This window comes from Alosa pseudoharengus, unplaced genomic scaffold, assembly GCF_046254945.1.
Source record: "Alosa pseudoharengus isolate Yale_2024_CS ecotype anadromous, Long Island Sound unplaced genomic scaffold, YU_APseudo_1.1 YU_APseudo_1.1_scf_14, whole genome shotgun sequence".
Classification (NCBI taxonomy): domain Eukaryota; kingdom Metazoa; phylum Chordata; class Actinopteri; order Clupeiformes; family Clupeidae; genus Alosa; species Alosa pseudoharengus.
Genome location: NW_027468609.1, coordinates 38892423 through 38913207, shown reverse-complemented (window position 1 = coordinate 38913207; position 20785 = coordinate 38892423). Strand labels below are relative to the sequence as shown.

The 20785-nt window shown below is 41.5% G+C and overlaps 1 protein-coding gene and 1 long non-coding RNA gene across 4 annotated transcripts in view; both read right to left on the bottom strand.

Moving 5' to 3' along the window:
- Positions 1 to 1064: 1064 nt before the first annotated feature.
- LOC143122599 (uncharacterized) lies at positions 1065 to 2207 on the bottom strand. The gene is made up of 3 exons (XR_012986739.1): positions 2114 to 2207; positions 1210 to 1270; positions 1065 to 1102 (listed from the first exon to the last, which is right to left on the bottom strand). It is a non-coding gene; the product is annotated as an uncharacterized LOC143122599 (long non-coding RNA).
- A 12825-nt stretch (positions 2208 to 15032) lies between these two features.
- Positions 15033 to 20785, bottom strand: part of homer1 (homer scaffold protein 1) — a 177472-nt gene continuing 171719 nt past the window's right edge. For all 3 annotated transcript variants that reach the window (XM_076284908.1, XM_076284909.1, XM_076284907.1), the window contains 4 exons: positions 17390 to 17549; positions 17055 to 17165; positions 16862 to 16942; positions 15033 to 16693 (listed from right to left, as the gene is read on the bottom strand). In XM_076284908.1, coding sequence (XP_076141023.1) covers positions 16505 to 16693; positions 16862 to 16942; positions 17055 to 17165; positions 17390 to 17549 — 541 coding nt within the window. In that variant the 3' untranslated portion in view covers positions 15033 to 16504. The remainder of the gene's footprint in view (positions 16694 to 16861; positions 16943 to 17054; positions 17166 to 17389; positions 17550 to 20785) is intronic.

The following is a 20785-nucleotide window of genomic DNA, read 5'->3' as shown; positions in this document are numbered from 1 at the left end:
AAAATAAACATGACACTTTTTCCCTAAATTAAGTTGAAGTATTTTTCTTATTTTGCACAGACAATGTTAACATTTGGAAAGCCTTGTTGCATTCAAGAATGCATCACTGGATTCATTCTTGAATGCAACAAGGCTTTCCAAATGTTAACATTGTCTGTGCAAAATAAGAAAAATACTTATATAATATTCCACAACAGGAGATATGTGATGTTACCTAAATTAGTTTTGAGGAAAAATAACCCACATATCGACATCGGTATCGGCTGATATCGGAATCGAAATTTGAGAGTTGGACAATATCGGCATATCGGATATCGGCAAAAAAGCCAATATCGGACATCCCTAGTATTAATACAGCGACTGATTATGAACTACTGTCCCCCTGGACACAGATGCATAAGGACCCTCTCCCCCTACCCTCTTTGTGCAAATGTGGGTACAAACGGGTGTGTGTGTGTGTGTGGGGGGGGGTGTTAGATGTGATTTCCTGTATTCTGGTGCATTTTTGGGATGGTCAGCTGGAGAAGGGCAGTACCTAAATTTGTTCAGATTCATAGCCTTTTGCTTTTTGACTTATTGGTAGTGAATTCACACAACTACTTGGGGTTCAGGGTCCCTTGACCTCTTGGGCTCGGTAGGCTCATTCAGTAATCCATCCTTGCTCACATGCCAAAAATGTTTTGGGGCTCCAATCTAGACTTCTGGCCCCATGTGCTTGGTAAACCAATGTATTAATATAGTTGTTATTTACACCAACCCTGTCACCTTTTAATCTTAGAGGGTACTAAAATCACAGATTTATTTGAAACATTCATATTCAAAGTGAAGCACTAAGGGTGGTTTACTGAAGTTGAATTGACAAATAACAAAATACAACAGCATTTGTATTTGTTCTAAACAAGTACATCAGTTTAATGACTTGTTTTTCAACAGATTTGCTGAACAAATCCGCAAATGTGCATTAAATGAGCAATTTTCAACTACAAAATAAAAACAAAATAGACAAACATTAATAATCAAAAATAAAATGTCCCAAAAAATAGATAATTATTCCTACTTCGTTCCTGTTTTTTAGGCATCTGCAACTCTGCAGTGGACGAACCTGCAATGATTAAATAAATACATAAATAAATAAAAAAAAAAACGATGTTAAATGTGTCGTGTCATATTAACAGGCTATGTAACCATTTGCCATCAAGAAAACCTCACCTTCTGGTAGGTAGAGTTAGGTAGAGGTAGAGATGTGCTCCAAAGGACTTCAACAGTGTCTCTGAAAAAAAAAAAATATTGCATAAGTGCATAGTTGATCGAGCAGAATGAGTTTATTTTGCTATCATTACTTACACTCAAATAACAAGCAATTCCACATGTAACAATTCATATTCTATTGGCAAATGAGGCATAATCAAAAGAGTATACTTAATTGCAGTATGGTGAACGCTTAACATGGTGATCTACTGCAGCCTAAATATTAGGGTAGCACCGCTACATCGCTTGCCACTATCTTAATCAAATGTAAATTTATTTTCATCACAGAAGTCTCCCCACCCAACATGGTATATTTTCTCAAACACTACCATCTCTCACCCAAGATCTTAGAGCAGAGCGCACGTACTGTTCCATCTTTGCCTATGAAGCTGGAATGTTACCGATGCCCAGGGTCGCGCTAGTCAGTGGGTTGGGTTGGGACTGGGAGCCTGGGCTTAGTCTGTTGTTGCTATCAGACTTACCACTATGTCACATATTATAGAGCAGTAATAAACTATCAACACTTTCAGGTGCGAAACCAGAAACAATCCCTCTGTGGTAAATTTGCCTTCAGCTACGTTTTCATGTAGCTACTGTAGTGCTAATGTCCACTTCAGTCAGCTAGCTAACTTTAATTTACGACATAATAAGCCCACCTAGAGCTAGGGTACATGCTTGATTGAACATCCAAAACAATCCCAATATCCTTGACATCTGAAATACATCTAGATAAATATATATTAATGGGAGACATTTCTCTGTTGATGGCGGAGATTTAGCTCTGGTGATGGCTTATATTAGATCATGACAGCTAGCTAGCTACCTCAAGCACAAAACATACTGTAAATAATCATGCAAAACATACCTGTATCTTGCTCATTTTTCTCCTCCTCTGTCATTTTCTTCGTTCTGTTTTCGGCACCAGAGGGATACGTCCTTTTTTGTGACTTGTCTGAACATTACCGTCTCTTCCGATTGTTGAACTTGATGCAGTGTCTGCACGAATTGTATATGCACCCGAGGTGTCTACTTTATGCGCGTGACTCAAAGGCTGGCAGACACAGTAGCAGTAGGCAGGCATATTGATCATGAAATCATAATTTTCTTGATTTGAATGATAATTGTTTCATTTATTCATTCATTGATGTCACTTGTTTACGTTATTTATTATGTAAAAACAAAAAAAAAGAAATTCGATTGGGGGCCCCCTGGTGGCCAGGAGGCCCCAAGCAGCCGCTTAGTTCGCTTATGCCTCCGGCCGGCCCTGCATACACAGGCTGCAACACTGTAAGTGCAATTGCAGGTCGTGGTAAAGTGTCAGCCCTAAAAGTTCTTCAGAAGAATGAAAACTTCTGTGAGACCTTTCAGAGGGTTGGGGCAGACTGGACAATGACACCTGAGTTGTATGCAGCCTTACACGAGTTAATGTACAGCTCCAAGTCCAGAATCACCAACATCAATGAAATGAGGAATGCACTTTTTTGTGCAAAGAAAGCCATAGAATCCTGGCAGTTACTGTTTATAAGTAGTCTATGAGACTTGTGTCAGGTTCAACCAAGTATGCTTTTATTAAGCAACATAGCAGGCGCGTAACCAAGTGAGTCACGAACTGGGGAGCCTTCCAGGTTAATGCATACTAATATAAGCCACCAACAGGTGGCGCAGTTAGTCTAATAACATCTCCCCTTTTACAGTTTCTTTAGTACATTACTGCAGGCTAACTCAGACGTTACCTTTAAACTTAACTTCAAATTAAATATCATTACTCCATAATGAACTATAGACAGCTCATGAACTAACTGTCAGCTCAATACCCAGATATACATTAACATGACCTAATAAACATGGCCTACATACATGTGCTGCTCTTCTTTTTTTTTTTTTTTTGTGTGTGTGAGTGTAAGTTCATAGGTTGAGTCTCTCTGGAGGTTTGCTGATTCTGCCACTCCTTGTGTGGCTTAGTGGCGTCAGTGCTGGGGCTGGACTTGCAGGGTGTGCTGGCTGGGGGGTGGATGGCAATGTTGGTGATGGCACAGCATCTGGTTCCTGTGGGTCGAGATGTCCCTCTTGATTCTCTGTGTTGCTCTCGCTGGGTGTATGGTCGTTGGAGGTTTGTAGTGGTGTAGTATCAGGTGGAACGGGTTCTGCTGTCCTCAGGTCTATTCGATTGCGTCGGTATGTGGCACCCTCCACTTCCACAAGGTATGAGCGAGGTGCCACCTGTTGGAGGCATACACCGCGACGCCATCTTCCAGTCCTATCACCCGGGAGAGGCTTCATCCTGATGCTCTGTCCAACAGACAGGTCTGGGAGATCCTTTGCTGATCTGTCATAGTACTGCTTAGCTACTTGCCTTTTGAAACATAGTTTTGCTGGCACACCATGTGTAACACATTGCTCAAGCAGTGCGTCAGACACAGGAAGCGGTGTCTTCAGTCTGCGCGCCATGAGACGCTGTGCCGGACTGCTATCCATGCCTATTGTAGGGATATTCCTCCAGAGCAGTATAGCTCTCCATGGGTCATCACCTGCACACGAAGCACGTTTGCAAATGCTCTTCGCTATCTTTACTGCAGACTCTGCCTTACCATTTGCCTTAGGGTGGCGTGGGGATGAGGTGATGTGGTCGAAGCCCCACTCCCGAGCAAACTGGCGGAATAGTCCACAATCAAACTGTGGCCCACAGTCTGTGATGACACGATCAGGCTGTCCATATCTGGCGAACTGGGCCTTGCACTTTCTGATAGTGGTCTCAGCTGACAGGTCTGGAAGATGTTCTATTTCCCAGAAATCTGAGTAATGGTCCACAATTAGCAGAAAATCCTTGCCTGCATAGTTGAATAAGTCCATGCTCAGAATCTGCCACGGCCGCAGTGGGAGAGGGTGTGACATCATAGTCTCTTTTTGTTGTGAATGTGCATACTCATTGCAAGCTGAGCACTGACCCACATAGTCCTTGATTTCACCTTGCATGTTCGGCCAGAACAGTGTCTGGCGGGCTTGTCTGTAGCAAGCGTCTGCTCCTACGTGGCTCCAGTGAATGCGGCGCAGCATTTCAGGACGCAGCTTCTTAGGGATGATGACCCGGTCACTTTTGAAGAGAACTCCATGCTGCACGCCAATTTCGTCCCTGAAAGCCCAATATTCTCTGATGGTGATGGGCGTGTCTCCTCTATGTTCTGGCCAGCCGTCCAGAACTGCCTTTTTGAGGGTCTGAAGGCGTTCGTCTGCCTCTGTGTGTTGCCTGATTTGGTCTAAGCGCTGGCCTGTGACGTTCAAATAGTCAGCTTGATTTATTTGGTCAGCGTCTAAATGCTCCTGCTGTACCCTGCATACATAATGACGTTTGTATGGCTGGTCTTCGCTATGTTGAGGTGCTGTAGCTCTGCTCAGGGTGTCACTCAAGTACATCTCCGGGCCTGGTTTGTACACCACATTCAGGCAGTAACCTTGTAGGGTGAGAAGCATGCTTTGCAGTCGCTTTGGAGCACTGAGGAGTGGCTTGTTGAAGATTGCAATGAGTGGTTTGTGGTCAGTCTCAGCAGTCACATCCCCTCTGCCATAGAGATAGTAGTGGAAGCGCTGACAAGCGAAAACTATGCTTAGGCACTCCTTCTCTATTTGCGCATAGTTTTGCTCTGAGGATGTGAGTGCCCGGGAGGCGAACACCACTGGCTGTCCCTCCTGCAGCAAGCAGCATCCTAGGCCATTTTGGCTAGCATCGCTTTGGACAGTGACTGGCTTGTGAACGTCATAATATTTCAGGACTGGCGCCGCTGACACTAGACGTTTAATTTCAGTGACGGCAGCGTCATGTTTAGGGAGCCAATGCCATGGAACCTCTTTGTCTAATAGCCTGCGCAATGGTTCACACACCTCGGAAAGACGTGGCATGAATTTGGACAGGTATGTGACAAACCCTATGAATCTCTGCACACCTTTGGCATCCACGGGTGCAGGCATGGCCTGAACTGCCCTCACCTTCTCAGGGTCTGGCCTGAGGCCCTCTGCTGACAACACATGCCCATGAAAGCGCACCTCTTTTACCTTGAACTGAAGCTTTTTGAGACCGAGTCTGAGCTTGACTTTTCTGCAGCGCTCCATGAGCGCAAGGAGTTTCAAATCATGGTCCCTGATGGCCTCATCTTCTGAGTCACCACAGCCCACAATCAGTATGTCATCCGCAATGGGCTCCACCCCGTCCAGTCCAGCCAGGAGCTCATGCTGTTTTCTCTGATAGACCTCAGGGGCCACTGACACGCCGAAAGGCAATTTGAGCCAGCGTTTGCGCCCCCAGGGCGTCCAGAAGGTTGTGAGGAAGCTGCTCTCCCTGTCAAGTTTGCATTGCAAGAAGGCATCACGTGCGTCCACCAGGGAAAATATGCGGGCTTTGGGCAATTTGTAAAGGACATCATCTAGCGTTGGCATGATGTAATGAGATCTCCGTAAGGCTTTGTTAAGTGGCTTTGGGTCAATACAGATTCGGATCTTGTCAGGCTTCTTAATAATTACCATATTGCTAATCCAGTCTGTGGGCTCTGTCACAGAGGTTAGGTGGCCTTCCCTCTCGTGCCTGTCCAATTCTGCTTTCACAGCTGTTTTGAGGGCTACTGGGACATTGCGTGGGGGGCACTGAACAGGTGTGATGGCCTCATTCAAATCAAAGTGGATGTCGCCAGGGAGTGACTCTATGGGCGAGGTGAAGACGTCTTTGTACATAGTCACGAGTTGCTGTCTGCCAAGTGAGCCGGGTACAATGGCTTCCAGTCTGTGCAGTTCCTCAGGTATGGTGAAGTGCATCAGTCCGAGGCGTTCACATGTTGACCCAGACAGCAATGGATAGTGCTTTGTCTCCACAACTTCAAAGTCTAATGGGTAAGTACATCCCCTTATCTTGCAATGTGTTCTGAACAGTCCAAGTGAAGTCATGGCCTCTCCAGAGTAGAGCTTCAGCCTGGTTTGGGTCTGTCCTAGCTTTCCTTGTGGTGCCACTTTTTTCATATCTTTGATGCTCATGACATTGCATGTAGCTCCAGAGTCCAGCTGGCACTTCTGCCTTACACCATTAAGTCTCAGGTTCACAAACCACTTCTTCCCCAGCGTCTTATCAGCTGAAGTTGTGTAAATGCATGCGTCAGCCTCATCTTCCAGCACTGCGTCTGTTAGTGTGTCCACAGCATTAAGTTGGCGCTGCCCCATCTTTTTCTTCAGACACACGCTAGCGAAGTGGTTAAGCGTTCCACAGTAGCGGCAGGTTTTGCCAAATGCAGGGCATGTGTCTCTCCCTGTCTTGTGCTGGTGCCCGCAGTATTTGCAAGTCCCTTCATTTCCCTTAATGGGAGGTTTCATGCGCTTACGTATGTCATATGTGGATGGACGTGCCTCCGCAGTGTTGATTGTATCTTCGGATTTACCATGGGCTAAAGCTTTCATGCGTGCATCTGTGAGCTCCGCAGCCCGACACATATCGATAGCAGAGGCGAGTGTAAGGCCTCTTTCTCTCAACAGACGGCGGCGTGTGCTCTCGTCTGCTATGCCCAAGACTAGCCTGTCTCTTATGAGCTCATCTTTTAGCTGACCGTAGTCGCAGGTCGCAGCTTTTTCTCTCAATCTGGTTATATAAGTGTCTATAATTTCTCCCTCCTCTTGCTTTAAGTTCCCAAAGACAAAGCGCTCAAAGATCACGTTTTTCGCGGGTTTGAAATACCTTTCCAGTGCTATTATGATGGCTGCTACATCCTTCTGCTGGTCCTCAGTTAAATGCAAGTTATGCTTGTAGATGTGTCGGCACTCGCTACCCATAACTCTTCTCAGTGTTGCTGCTTGTACCTCCGCTGCTTTGTCGTTCAGTCCTGATGCTAGCATATAATCCTCGAATTCTTCCCTGAACACGTCCCAGTTAGAAGCCACATCTCCAGAAAGTTTCATCTCAGCAGGAGGCGGAATCGTATTCACGTTAGCAGCCATGTTCTTGCTCCACAATAGACTTCAGCGATAGCTAAACAAACTTAAACTAACTAAACTAAACAAAACTGTACGACTAGCTAATCTATGTTGTTAACAGCTCAGGCTCTCCAAGCTTCTGACACCATGTTTATAAGTAGTCTATGAGACTTGTGTCAGGTTCAACCAAGTATGCTTTTATTAAGCAACATAGCAGGCGCGTAACCAAGTGAGTCACGAACTGGGGAGCCTTCCAGGTTAATGCATACTAATATAAGCCACCAACAGGTGGCGCAGTTAGTCTAATAACAGTTACCTCCATGCTCAGATTCTCTCAGGAAGCACTGTCTCAGAGCTAACTATCAAGGTGCTATCTGGAGAAGATGCCTTGAGAACAACCCTGAAGTTCCTTCCCCAGTTGAGCATGGGTCTACAGTGGACCAAGATGGTGACTTGCAGCTCTCCATAGACTGGTTCAATGTCTCCATTCCACAAGCAGTACTTGAGTTTCTGTCCTGCTCATGCAAGAGGGACTGTGGGCTAGTCCACACATACCAAACTGATCTTTTCTTCCTCCGTCTTCCCTGGAACCGTATCAAGAATATTTGTGTCTAAACGGATCCATCTCAACACGACTCAACACGTTACTTCATATTCCAGGCCTATAGCTGCCACTGTTTCTGTTACAGAAAATTACCAAAGCTTGCGCGCTGTAGGCTATACCAGGGGTTCCCAAACTTTTTCACAACAAGGCCCCCCAAATACCACTAGGTTCTTGAATTTCCCCTGGGGATCAATAAAGTATCTATCTATCTATCTAGGTTCTGTTCAAGAACCCCCTTGATGTGTTATTAAACCCATCGACAATACTACGGCAAATGTAAAAATACATTAAGCTAATCCTAATAATTATTTTAGCCACAACCACATCGTGATGGAGCATACAGTGTGTAAAACTTGCATTTGGGGCTTTCTGCTATATGAGAGCTATCACTCTACTATTATTCCCAGTCATTATCATGGAAATAATGTTCAGATATGCGACACATTATTATAATGACATTGTATAACAACCCTCATAGTAATAGGTATATTTTACATTTTTCAAATGTATTTATTTGTTGCTTTTATTTCTCCTTTCAACTTGCTGAGGCCTCCCTGGCACCGTCTCGCGGCCCCCACTTTGAAAACCACTGGGCTATACAAACAGACAGAATAGGCTACGACGAAAATGGATAGTGCAAGGAAACCAGAATTGTTTGTGTGGACTATAGTGAACTGTCAACTGTAGTCAACTGTAAAACTAATAAACGTAATTTTTATGGTTTGTGAAGGGTGCAGTCCCGTCCTTTATTTGGCTAACGCAGGTACAAATAATCTCCTTTACTTTCTTTGGTTGTAGGATAGTCCGCTTTTCACATTAGTTTTGGCTATCACCGCAAGTGCATAGGCTACTAAACGCTAGGCCTACCCAAGTTCTAGGCAATTCAACATTTATAATATTGCTATAATAGGCTACCTTCGTTAGTAACAGTCAATGCTTTTGCCAGCATCAAATCGCGCATTTGCATTTAGTGCGCATCTACCATAGGCTTAACATGAGTTCTAAGCGTCTTTGTATGCTCATATCTGACTTCACTAGACTATGAATGCATTTATTTATGTTGTAAATAAATGAATGACACCGCACAAAAGTCATGAGCTATTGGCGCTGGGCAGCACCAGTTGTGATATTTATCCTACTGAGTGTTATCGTAGGTAATGTTATGTATGAAAACTAGTATTGTTAGGCAATACTATAAGTGTCAAGTCCAGGGCAGCTGAGCTGTGGCGATGACATCATCAATACGCTAGTATGTGGTTTTGCCGTCCAAATGAACTCGCAAGGGCTATGGTTTCAGATTTTTCCACCCTGGGACCAGGTTTCAAAAAAGTGCGGTTTCGGGCAGTGCGTTTACAGGATTCATTTGGATGATCGGCCAAGACGATGCAAAACCTGTGCGTTTAACCCAAAAAGCGTCTCCGTGTGGACGGGGCCTGTGTCACTCAATCATGTCAGTGTGTTGCCAACAACTTGGCCTGCACTGACCTATGCCATGCAAGACAGTGCAAAAACCAGAAGGATGACTGCTGATGAGAAACAATCCTATTCCTCTGAAAAAAAAGTGTTTGTGTTGTGGCCTTGAATGATGCAAACTGTGCGAAAATGTCATAAAATGTCATTGACTATGCCTAAAGGTCATAACCTTGACCTTTTACAGTAATGTCAATGTCATAATTGGGCTTACCACACCTTAAAACATAGGAATCCATGTCTCATTTGTTATTTGTTATACCATTTTTAGATTTTCAGCTATGTCAGTGTTCTGCTTAATTTATACACATTATTTTCTCAAACGCCATGTCTGATATATTAGACTGAAAATCACCCCCTCCAAATCAGATAATATGGGTAAATGATACATTTTCTGAATCCTTAGGGTCATGCCAGTATTTCAGTGTTTGGATTTTGTTTCTCTGATGCTCCCTGGTGCCACAGGATTAAAAGACAAAAGATGACTTAGGCGGAAATGGCAGGAAAATGTGTGTGATTAAAAGTTTGAAGAGCTCCAGGGTTGGCTGTACTTATCCAAAATGTTCACAAAAGGATTTAAATGAAAGCTCAAAGTCCCCCCTTTATAATGATACCAAACATAACAAAATAAAATATTCCAATATGTCCAATATAGATTTTCAGCTATGTCAGTGTACTGCTTGATTTATACGCATTATTTTCTCAACCTTAGTTTACATTATGTGTGATAACTCAAAACAGCTACTCTTGTCAGATGGCCATCATACATCATTGAAAAGCTGAGATTCCAGGCTTTCAGAAAAGGTATGGTAGCCTTTGCCACTTTTTCGGTAACGACCAACCCCTCTGGCTCACGGACTATTATGTAAATAGATTATTTCAGTCTTTTATTTTTTTTATACATGTACAAAACACTCCAAACACTAGCTTTTTTGTGGGATGTTTGAGTATTGTGTGTATATTGATGAGAAAATAAATAAATAATTGAATTCATTTTAAGATGAGTCTGAAACATAACAAAATGTGGAAAAAGTGAAGCGCTGTGAATACTTTCCGTATGCACTGTACATCCATCCATCTATTTGTATATTTGCATCCACCATTTAACTATTTACTACCTGTCCTCACTGTGGTCATTAAAGATCCCATGGCACTTATTGCAAAGAGTAGGGGGTTCCCTGGTGTCCTATTCCCAACCTGGCTCACTCAATCTGGCCCCCTAATCATCCCTCAGTGTAATTGGCCCATTCACAGTGTTGGGAGGGTTACTTTCAAAATGTATTCCGTTACAAAATACAGGGTACATGCCCAAAAATGTAATCTGTAACGTATTCCGTTACGTTACTCAATCTGAGTAACGTATTCTGAATACTTAGATTACTTCCGCATTGAATTGCATTTTATAACTGTAGGAATGCGGCCATCAAATCCTGCTTAGGCCTACTACTAAACAGGCCTATTCTGGTGTGTTCTTCTGTTCCAAATGGCTGAAGTGTTAGGCCCACACAGGAGAATGTAAAGTCAACTAAGCTACCTGATACAACTTTAAAATAGCAAGGTGACCATTAAAACTACAGCAGGTGACTAGGCTAATTAAAATAAACAAATAAATAGGCTACTTTAAGGGCGTAGCCAAAAATTATCATCTAATGTGTGTCTCAATTGTCCCCCGCTGACCACCTCACACATTTCTCTAGATTTTGCAACGACCTTACATGGCACAATATGCCAGTTTTTAGGACACAGAATAATGTTTGTAATGATACCAGTTACGTTTAACAGTAACATAAGTGTAATGAACTATTCATTGTCGAAGGTGCATGGTGAAGTGAAATTCTTACTTTGGAAAAAAAACATTTGCCGATATCCTTGGATGGGAGACACTTGTGTCGTTAACATTTTCCATGATCAAAGAGGGCACTAATACGCATGTGCATAGCAAAAATCACAACTTGGGCTTGCTGTGCAAGCAAGATATTTAAGGTGTCTCAATTGTACACATGTCTCAACTGTACTCAGTCTACCCTAATTAAGGTGTGCCTGTGAGATTTTTCGGTGGCATCAACCCAGTAGGCTACAAGTGAGGGGCGCATATGACAGGTGGAACGCAAATGACCTGTAAATGAGGCTGCACCATATAATTCATTTTAAAACGTAAATGTAGATCTAGAAAAAATAATAATCTATAGGCTAAAGCTATTTTAAGTTAGAATAAAAAACTTAGAATGCAGTGCCTATTTTAGAGATTGGTTTTATTGTAGCCTAGGTCTAAATCAACACGTGAACTAGGCTTTGTGTAACCGATTGGCCGAAGTAGCCTGAGCTATTAATACTTGGGAAAATATCCTTTGAACAGACATCAGGAACCACGATCGGTGAGGAACAGGAGTTACCTCCACTTACTTTACTCAATTTGCTGTGCAAACAGTAATTTCAGGGTCTCCGATGACGCTTCCATAATGCGCGCTGGCTGCGTTTTGAGGCTAGTGCAAGACGGCGGGGCTTGGATTTAAACATGTAAACAATTTCATCATAGCTTTCAGGAGCTTCTGGGAAATGGAGTTGCCTTAATTTATTTAGAGAGTGAACAAACTTATGAAACAGATAAGTATCGTCATGTAATCCATTGATTTCAACAATGTAACTGTATTCTAAATACCAACTATTTAACTTGTAACTGTATCGGAATACAGTTACTCATAATTTGTATTCTGAATACGTAACGCCGGTACATGTATTCCGTTACTCCCCAACACTGCCCATTCACTCCCTCACTCTCCACTTAAAACTGGTGTGTGGTGAGCGTTCTGGCGCATAATGGCTGCCGTGCCGGTTCCCCCTTCACTGTGAAGCACTTTTGACCACCCATCTCTCCGCATCCATCCATGGCTATCAGTCAGTATCAACCATCTATCATCCATTCATCTAACCATATCCCTTAATTTATATATACATCTATATCCATCCATCCATCTTTAGATTACATTAGATTAAACTTTATTGTCATTGTACAGAGTACAAGTACAGAGACAATGAAATGCAGTTTGTGTCTGAACAGTGTGAAAAAGCAGAAAAGTGCAATGTAATATACACAGTATAGGCAGGTGGTGCAGTATAAACAGTACAAGACATAATGCAGTGTAGGCATTATACATTTAAGAAAGTGGTATGGTTTACAGTAATATAAAAATTAAATATAAATATGTGCAATGTATGTGCAGTAACATTATAAGAGTAGTAGAAATAAGTCTATGTGCAGTATGAACAGTATAAACAGCAGTAGAATATGGTTATCTATAAGTGTAATTACAGTACATTTTATAAATAAATAAAATACTATGGATTTGATTGGGTAGTGCAATTGTTCGGGGGAAGGGGGCTGTTGAGGGGCAGAATGTCATACCTATTTACTGTATCATCTCTTATCAACCCATTCATATATAAATAACTCGACATCCACCCAGCCATTCGTATTCACTCACTGATATCCAAACTATTCGGCTGTCAATATTCATCAATGTACAATATCTATCTACATCCATTCATCTATCAATGTTCAATACACAATGCTCCAAGTATACTTGGACCCTGATAACAGCCACTTGCGGCTATATTGATTTGCTATTATTACTATTACTTGTATGCTTAATGTAGGCTTAAAAGTTTTCACCAATGCAATGCTATCATTTATTTTCTAACTATAAGGTTGTATACCCAATAAAAAATCACCATGAAACAATAACTAAAATGGCATGGATTATATGTTATTGACATAAGCGTAACATTATATGTTATTGACATTTCGGGCAGCCGTGGCCTACTGGTTAGCACTTCGGATCTGTAACCGGAGGGTTGCCGGTTCGAACCCCGACCAGTAGGCACGGCTGAAGTGCCCTTGAGCAAGGCACCTAACCCCTCACTGCTCCCCGAGCGCCGCTGTTGATGCAGGCAACTCACTGCGCCGGGATTAGTGTGTGCTTCACCTCACTGTGTGTACACTGTGTGCTGTGTGTGTTTCAATAATTCACGGATTGGGATAAATGCAGAGACCAAATTTCCCTCACGGGATCAAAAGAGTATATACAGCGGGGAAAATAAGTATTGAACACGTCAACATTTTTTTCAGTAAATATACTTCCAGTGAGGCTATTCACATGAAATTTTCACCGGACATTAGTATTAACTTAGGTAATCCACACATGTATAAAAATCCAAACATTAATGTTTAAAAGTAGAGTTATGAGTAAAAAAGTGGAATGGCACAGGAAAAAAGTATTGAACACGCTAAGAAAAAGCAGTACACAAAGGCAAGGAATGGCAAGGAACAAACTGGAATTTATAATTAGAGAAATTATCCCTCCTATCTGTGCAAATTGATATAAGCTGGGTTAGTACATACTGGTGGGCTATAAAAAGGTTTTTTGTTACCAAGGTGTCACACAAGAAACATTTCATGATGCGTAAAAGCAAAGAGCTCTTCCAAGACCTTTGCAACCTTATTGTTGCAAAACATATCAATGGAACTGGTTACAGATGCACTTCAAAACTTCAGAATCATCCAGCAAGCAGTATTGGAGCCATTATCTGCAAGTGGAAGGAACATCACTGCATCATCAACTGGCCATGAACAGGATCTCCTAGCAAGATTTCTGACCAGGAAGTCAGAAGGATAGTCAGAAGAGTAGCCCAAGAGCCAAGGGCCACTCGGAGAAGGCTCCAGAAAGACTTGGCGGCAGCAGGTACAATTGTTACAGAGAAAATCATAGGTAATGCACTCCACCGCCATGGCCTCTATGCACGCTCATCCCGCATGACTCTATTGCTGAAGAAAAACATGTCAAAGCTTGTTGAAAGTTTGCTACACAACATTTGGACAACCCTATGAAATGCTGAGAGAATGTATTCTGGTCAGGCAAGAGCAAATATTGATCTTTTTGGATGTCATACTACACACCATATTTGGAGGAGAAATGGCACTGTGCAACATCCTAAAAATATCCTATCAACAGTGGGGTTTGGAGGTGGTGGCATCATGGTGTGGGCTGTTTTTCATCTCATGGTACTAACAGACTTGAAGGAATGATGCATGGAGTCATTTTGTTCCGGGAAAATCTTTACATCCACCAGGATGATGAGGATGAGACATGGCTAGACCTTCAGCAGGACAAGTATCCAAACCATTCAGCAAAGGAAACTCTCAATTGTTTTCAGAGAAAGGAAATCGAGGCCCTGACTTCAATCCAATTGAACAGTTTTGGAAGTTCAGGATTCACAAGAGGGACCCCTGGAATCTTCAATATTAAATGACTATCTGTTTAAAATAATGGGCCGAACACACACCAGAATAATGTGACTAATTAGTTTCGTCAAACAGGAAATGCCTTGAAGCTGTCATTACGAATAAAGGCTTTTCCACAAAGTATTTAAGAAATTTCAGCAGGCGTGTTCAATACTTTTTTCCTGTATCATTCCACTTTATTACACATAACTCTACCTATGGAGTTCAAAAAAAATGTTCTCCTGAAAAATCTAAATGGCTGGAGAACTTGGGGTAGGATGGAAATGATCACTAATGGGTCCAATCCATTAAGGGGAATCAGCCTGTAAGCTTCACTTCATAAATGACAGAAAATCTTTTTTCAGTTGTTTATGTTAATATTTTATTAGTATTTCCTACAAAGTCATAATTACAGTTGTGTGTTTAAGTATGTTGTGTAATTGACACTAAAACTATTACTCAAACATGATCTCCCCCCCCCCCCCCTAACTCATTATTTAAAATGTATGAGAAAGTCATACTACTACATACTCATCAAACTGTTTCCAGTGCATGAGAACCAACTACAAGCCCTTAAAGAGTTTGCTCCAAGTTTGTATTGTATTTTATTTGTTTTACATCAGACACAGATTTTTGGCAATAATGACCCCACAAAAGTACCATAATCAGTTACCCTTGACGCATGGCTTTGTACCAAAGGCAACTCTTGCAAAAAGGTTGTACAGGAAAACATTTTGGCAAAGGAAAAAAATTCTTATCTTCATTATTTATCTTTCATATCCACTTTTAAATAGTTGAAAAATATTGCCATTACTTCAAAAAACCAGGACATTCATATATCAAACATTGAAAAATATGTCATGTGGCCAACTGATATATACACATTTCTAATATAATTAAATAATGAATAGCAATGTTTGCAATTATTTTTTATATCCACACATAACCAAGAAAGAATGCATCTTAAAAGGAATAGAACAAAATGATAACAAGTAAACATCGCTTTTTTTCCCACACGTGCACTAAAAATTCCAAGTATTCATATTTTTCTAAAAAAATCATACAGATGATGGATGTTGTCCCCGCCCCATGTTAAAAAGAAGGAAGTAGATACCTGATAGTGAGACTGCATTCCCATTATTCAGTCTCATCCATTGGTTTATTTTGTATTGCTCAAATAGTGGAGTGTTCCTGTCCAATTTAGATATCACTTTTTGAACGTTGACCATATGACTGCGCTCATCTGTAAAAGGGAGCATGAAGCCACCAAGAGAGGGCCAGAGATTTTGGCTTGGAAATTGGATTGCTTATCTTAGTCCTAGTCTTTCAATTTCCCAGAATTTCTGAGACATTTTACCAGAGGCGGAATCTGTTCATCTGTGAACAAACATAAGTGAACACCTCAAGGGCCCATTGATAACAGCAGGCAAGTTCAGTCAGTCAGTCAGTCAGTTAATAAGTCAGTCAGTCTGTACATGGCTCTTGGTACAGGCACCTACATATGCAATTACAATAATCATATTGACTATTGAAAAAAATCCTGAACAGGACGCTGCGAAAAAATAAATAAATAATCCACTGCAATGTCCTAGCATATAACAACAGGAGAACCAAACACACAGGATATAAATCCAGTCTCACTTGGAGGAGTCCTCATTGCTGAATACAAACTAGGTAGGGGATGAAAAAGGAACAAAAGGAAAGATGAAAAAAAAAGAAAACTCTTAGGTCACATGTCCTTGTGTTGGTACCAGGATTTTCTCACAGGGATCCTGTGTGAGGGTATATGTATGTGGAGAGTTTCTCTGTGCATGTGAGACACATTTGCATACATATGTGAACATGTACAGGTGTGTGTGTTGTGAGGTTTGTGTGTTGAGTATATGTGTAAACAGCAATTCAGTTGTGCCTCTACGGCATCATTTAGTAATCTCTGCCTACAGTGAGTGATTCTGCAGTCCCTAGCTGCCCTCAATTAGCTTTGCAAGGCTGTCACGAAGCTCAGTCAGCTCAAAGATTTTGCCATCTAGCAACTCCAGCAGAGAACGCAAGCTCTTCCTGAAGGCTTCCTGCTCATGTTGACTGCTCTCCAAACGTCGCTCTAGTTCACGAAGTTGCACCTCCAGCTCTTGATTATGTAACTCTGTCTCCTGAAGGAACCCATACACACACACACACACACACACACACATACACATATGTATACAAATTTGTGAAAATGCACAAATATGCATACAAATTTGTGAAATACATGATCAAGGTCAGTTTAAGTAACAATAATATAAAACTTTGACAAGCTTTTGTGTGTGCATATTTACCTTAAGTTTCTCAGAAACTGAATCCCTTTGGGTCTGCAGGTGATTGGCATGTTGTACTTTTTCTCTTAGCTGCTCCATCTCCTAAAGACATAGAGGGCATAATGTTAAAACATAGACACTTTCAACCAGAAGATTAAATAACAGACAATCAGTTATAGACAGCCAGTTAACAGTGTTTGGAAGTTGTGGTAACCTCTTCCTTGGTTTTCAGCACTGCCTCCAGTTCCTCTATAGTCTGATTGAGCTCTGTCTTCTGGATCTTAATACCACTGGTTTGGCTACTCACACACTCTAGCTCCGTCACCTTGGAAATAAACAATAATAATGATTTTAGACACTTAGTAAAGTAAGAGGAAGAATCTTGGAATGATTTAATTGGTGGTTAAGGAAGAGAAATCCATCACTGAATCTAGTAGGATTTGCATCTGTACTATTTGGGTCTTCAGAGAAATATGAATCAATATGAACACAAACTATAGATACATTACACCTTGAAATGGCACTGTATGTGTGCATTATGTCTCTCACTCTTTTGTGCAATCGCTCAGCCTCCTCCTGGTAGGCTGCCAGCTGCTGCTTCCACTGCTTGACATTGGCTGTAGACTCCAGCAGTGCTGCAGTCAGCTTGGCATTGTTCCCCTTCAGGGCCGTAAGCTCTGCCTCCCAGTGCTTGGTTATGGTGGAGCTGCTGAAACCACAGAACTAAGTAATTGAGGGTGAGGGATCCAGGAATTATGGCTTGTAGCAGCAGTAATTTTACAGCTCACAGGACAAAGGACAAACCCATTAAACTTTTGAGCAGAAAAAAATTAAGCAGATCTTAACTCGCAGTTTGCCTCAAGAAATTAAGCTTTTGTGTTACTACTAGGGGTGTCACGATTCTCCAAATCCTCGATTCGATGTAATTTTCGATTTTAAAGTCACGATTCGATTCGATTTTCGATCTTTTTCAAATATTACTATTAATGCATTCCTTATATGTTATTTACTCTTTTTGGTCTTTTCCTTTTCTTTTTCAGGGGGCTTTTATTTTGAAACCGCTTTCAAACCGTTCCAACCGCAAGGTTGTAATGTAAACAGAACTAACATTAGGCTAAAACAGAGACGTGAACATATTGAAATGAAACAACACAGAATGTTAATTTGATTGTTTCAGCACACTCCGAAAAGACCCAAGGTTAGTGTTCATGGAATATGTACTTATAAATGTGCATTTTAAGCCTTAAAGTAACTTTGGACTGTAATTAGACCATCTTTAAGTTGAGTGGGCTAAATTAGTTTTAATTGACGTGAATGAACGAATACTTCCACACCGGTGATTTCAAAGTAGCAAGAGGGGCTTTGATTTCGGTAGGTTGATGTGTAGGCCTATATTTTAACTGGCTGCAGCGATCGGAGTGTTGACGCTGCAGTTCAGCACGTGCATGTGTGTTTGTGCGTCTTGGCATACATGCTGGACGTGACATTGGGGGTGTGGCTGCATCGTCGATTCTACTTTTAAGTTCGAAGTTCGAGATTGAGATGTAATTTCGATCGATTTCGAAATAAAATCGAAATCGTGACACCCTTAGTTACTACTGTTGCATACATATCGCAACAATGGAACCACAAGCCCCGCCCATCGAACGCAGATAAGCCAATGGCAGGCCAGTAGCTCTGCGCAGGCAGACACACTCCGTCAACTTCAGCTCACGGCTCCATAGAAATGCATTGGGAGCTGTGATTTTTGTCAGGTTTTATGGGATTTTATAGTGATGCGAGTTGAAAAGGATGGCCAAACAACATGTGAGGGATTAACACAACACCGATACACAGAATAATGGCTTTCAATCTTGATTATGTTTTCTGTAATTATGTTAAATTAGATTAAATTCTCTCCTTCCAGCTCTCCCCTGCTAGGGGAGCAAAGGGTTAGCTACTCCTTAGCAAACCCTAACGAAACAGTACTCCACCACATCTGTGGATTAAGCCACACAGTCAACTCAATGTAAATAAGATAAACAAGGATGTTTGTTGTTCTTAGCATTGCCAGCATAATATAATTGTCACTTGGAGGAGACTTGAAGATAACTACTGTAATGTTAGCGTAGTTATTTAACCGCTGTTAACGTGCTAGCATCGTCACGTCAGAAAAGCATAGAGCTGTGCACAGTAGTGTAACATGTATTCACCATAAATTAATAAAGTTGAAGTGGCTCTGCAATGTTATGTAGGCAATAGGGGCTTTTACACTGCATGGTATAAGCTCAACTCGACTCTACTGACTTTTTTTAGTTTTCCATTAGCAAAAACTGATACCTGGTACCTGGTACTATTTTTGGTATCACCGTTGAGGTTCCAAAAGGTGACGTAAGAATGGCAGGTTACTGATTGGTCGACGACACTGTTGCGTAACAATGTTGACGTTCTGAACAAGCCCGGCATTTTTAAATACCTCGAGCCGAGACGTCACATCAGTAACCAACAAAACTTTTAACGTAATTTATATGTAAAACATAAACTGATAAATAATGGCAGCCCGAGTTACTTTACTGTGGTGTGTAGAGGAAGTGAACACATTCTTGACATTGGTCGCCGATGAAAGGATTCAACGGGAGTTGATGGGGCAACGCGAATCGAGAGGGTGTTTCAAAACATCTCTCCTCAGATGGCCACATATGGCTACCAGAGGTCATTCCAGCAGTGTCGAGAGAAATGTAAAAACTACTGAATCCCTTTGGGTATTAACCCTTAGAACCCTAAGCTGTTTTTAGGGCATTTTCACTACCTTTATTCATAAGGATTTATTCTGGTCATTGTAAGTGCCACACACATATATTATATATTGTTTTTTTCAGGAGAGTTTAGGCTATTCAGATCTGCCATCATTTCATGTATTAATACTAGCATTGATTTTATTTTGATTTTTAAAGAATTAAAATATAAAAAGTGTATTATAAAAATTCTTATATTTCGACATGTATCTCACCACTGCAAGCTCACAGCTCTACATGCATTTCATGTGTGTGTAGGGCAGACTGTCCTGAATCGGGCAATATAATTGCCATGTTGGAGGGATACTCTGGGGCTGAGCAATTTACAGAAATATTTGCTGTGTGATTTATGGAAATAAATGCCATTTTTTATTTAGTGATGAAAAATGACCTTTCTGCGCTCCATATCTGTGACACGAACTGATCTGACCTGACTTGACCCGAGGTTGCGTGTTAGCCTGCGTGCCTGTGTGTATGCAGTCATAATAATTCTCAACTCTTTACTGCATTGCCATGAACAAAGTAAAGGCAAAAAAGGTGTTTATTTGTTGAACAAATTGGGATGCAATGTGAGCCTTGAATTGGATGCCATGCAGGAATTTGCTAGGATCTCAAAACCGGAATATGAACATGCTTTGCCATAGAGAAACACATGATAGCATTGGATTATAAACATGCTTTGCCACAAGAACAGACACAAACGTGGGGTAAGTCCAGCTATATGAAGTTATTATTTTGCTGTCACTTCGTCTGTTTTATAACCCAGAAGGATGTACTTGGTATCAAATGATAGCTCCGAGTCTCCTCTTTCATCTGACATGCGTGGCATATCTATGCGATCACGGGTCCGCGAGTAATTCAAACGAGAGTAATGAGTGTGCAGCGTTGGTTTGTGTACATCACGTTATTATTTTGCAGTCACTTCGTCTGGTTTTATAAGCCAGAAGGATCGATAAACATGGTACCAATGGATAGCCCTGTGCCCCCTCTTTCATCTGATATGCTTGCCATATCGATGCGATCACGGGTTCGCGAGTAATTCAAACTAGAGTAATGTGTGTGCAGGTGAAGCAGAGAAGTATAGACTGTAAATATGATGCAATTTGATTTAATTTCATGATTTTTTTAAATTTTCATACTTGATCGTACAGACAAGTGTGTAGTCTCGTTG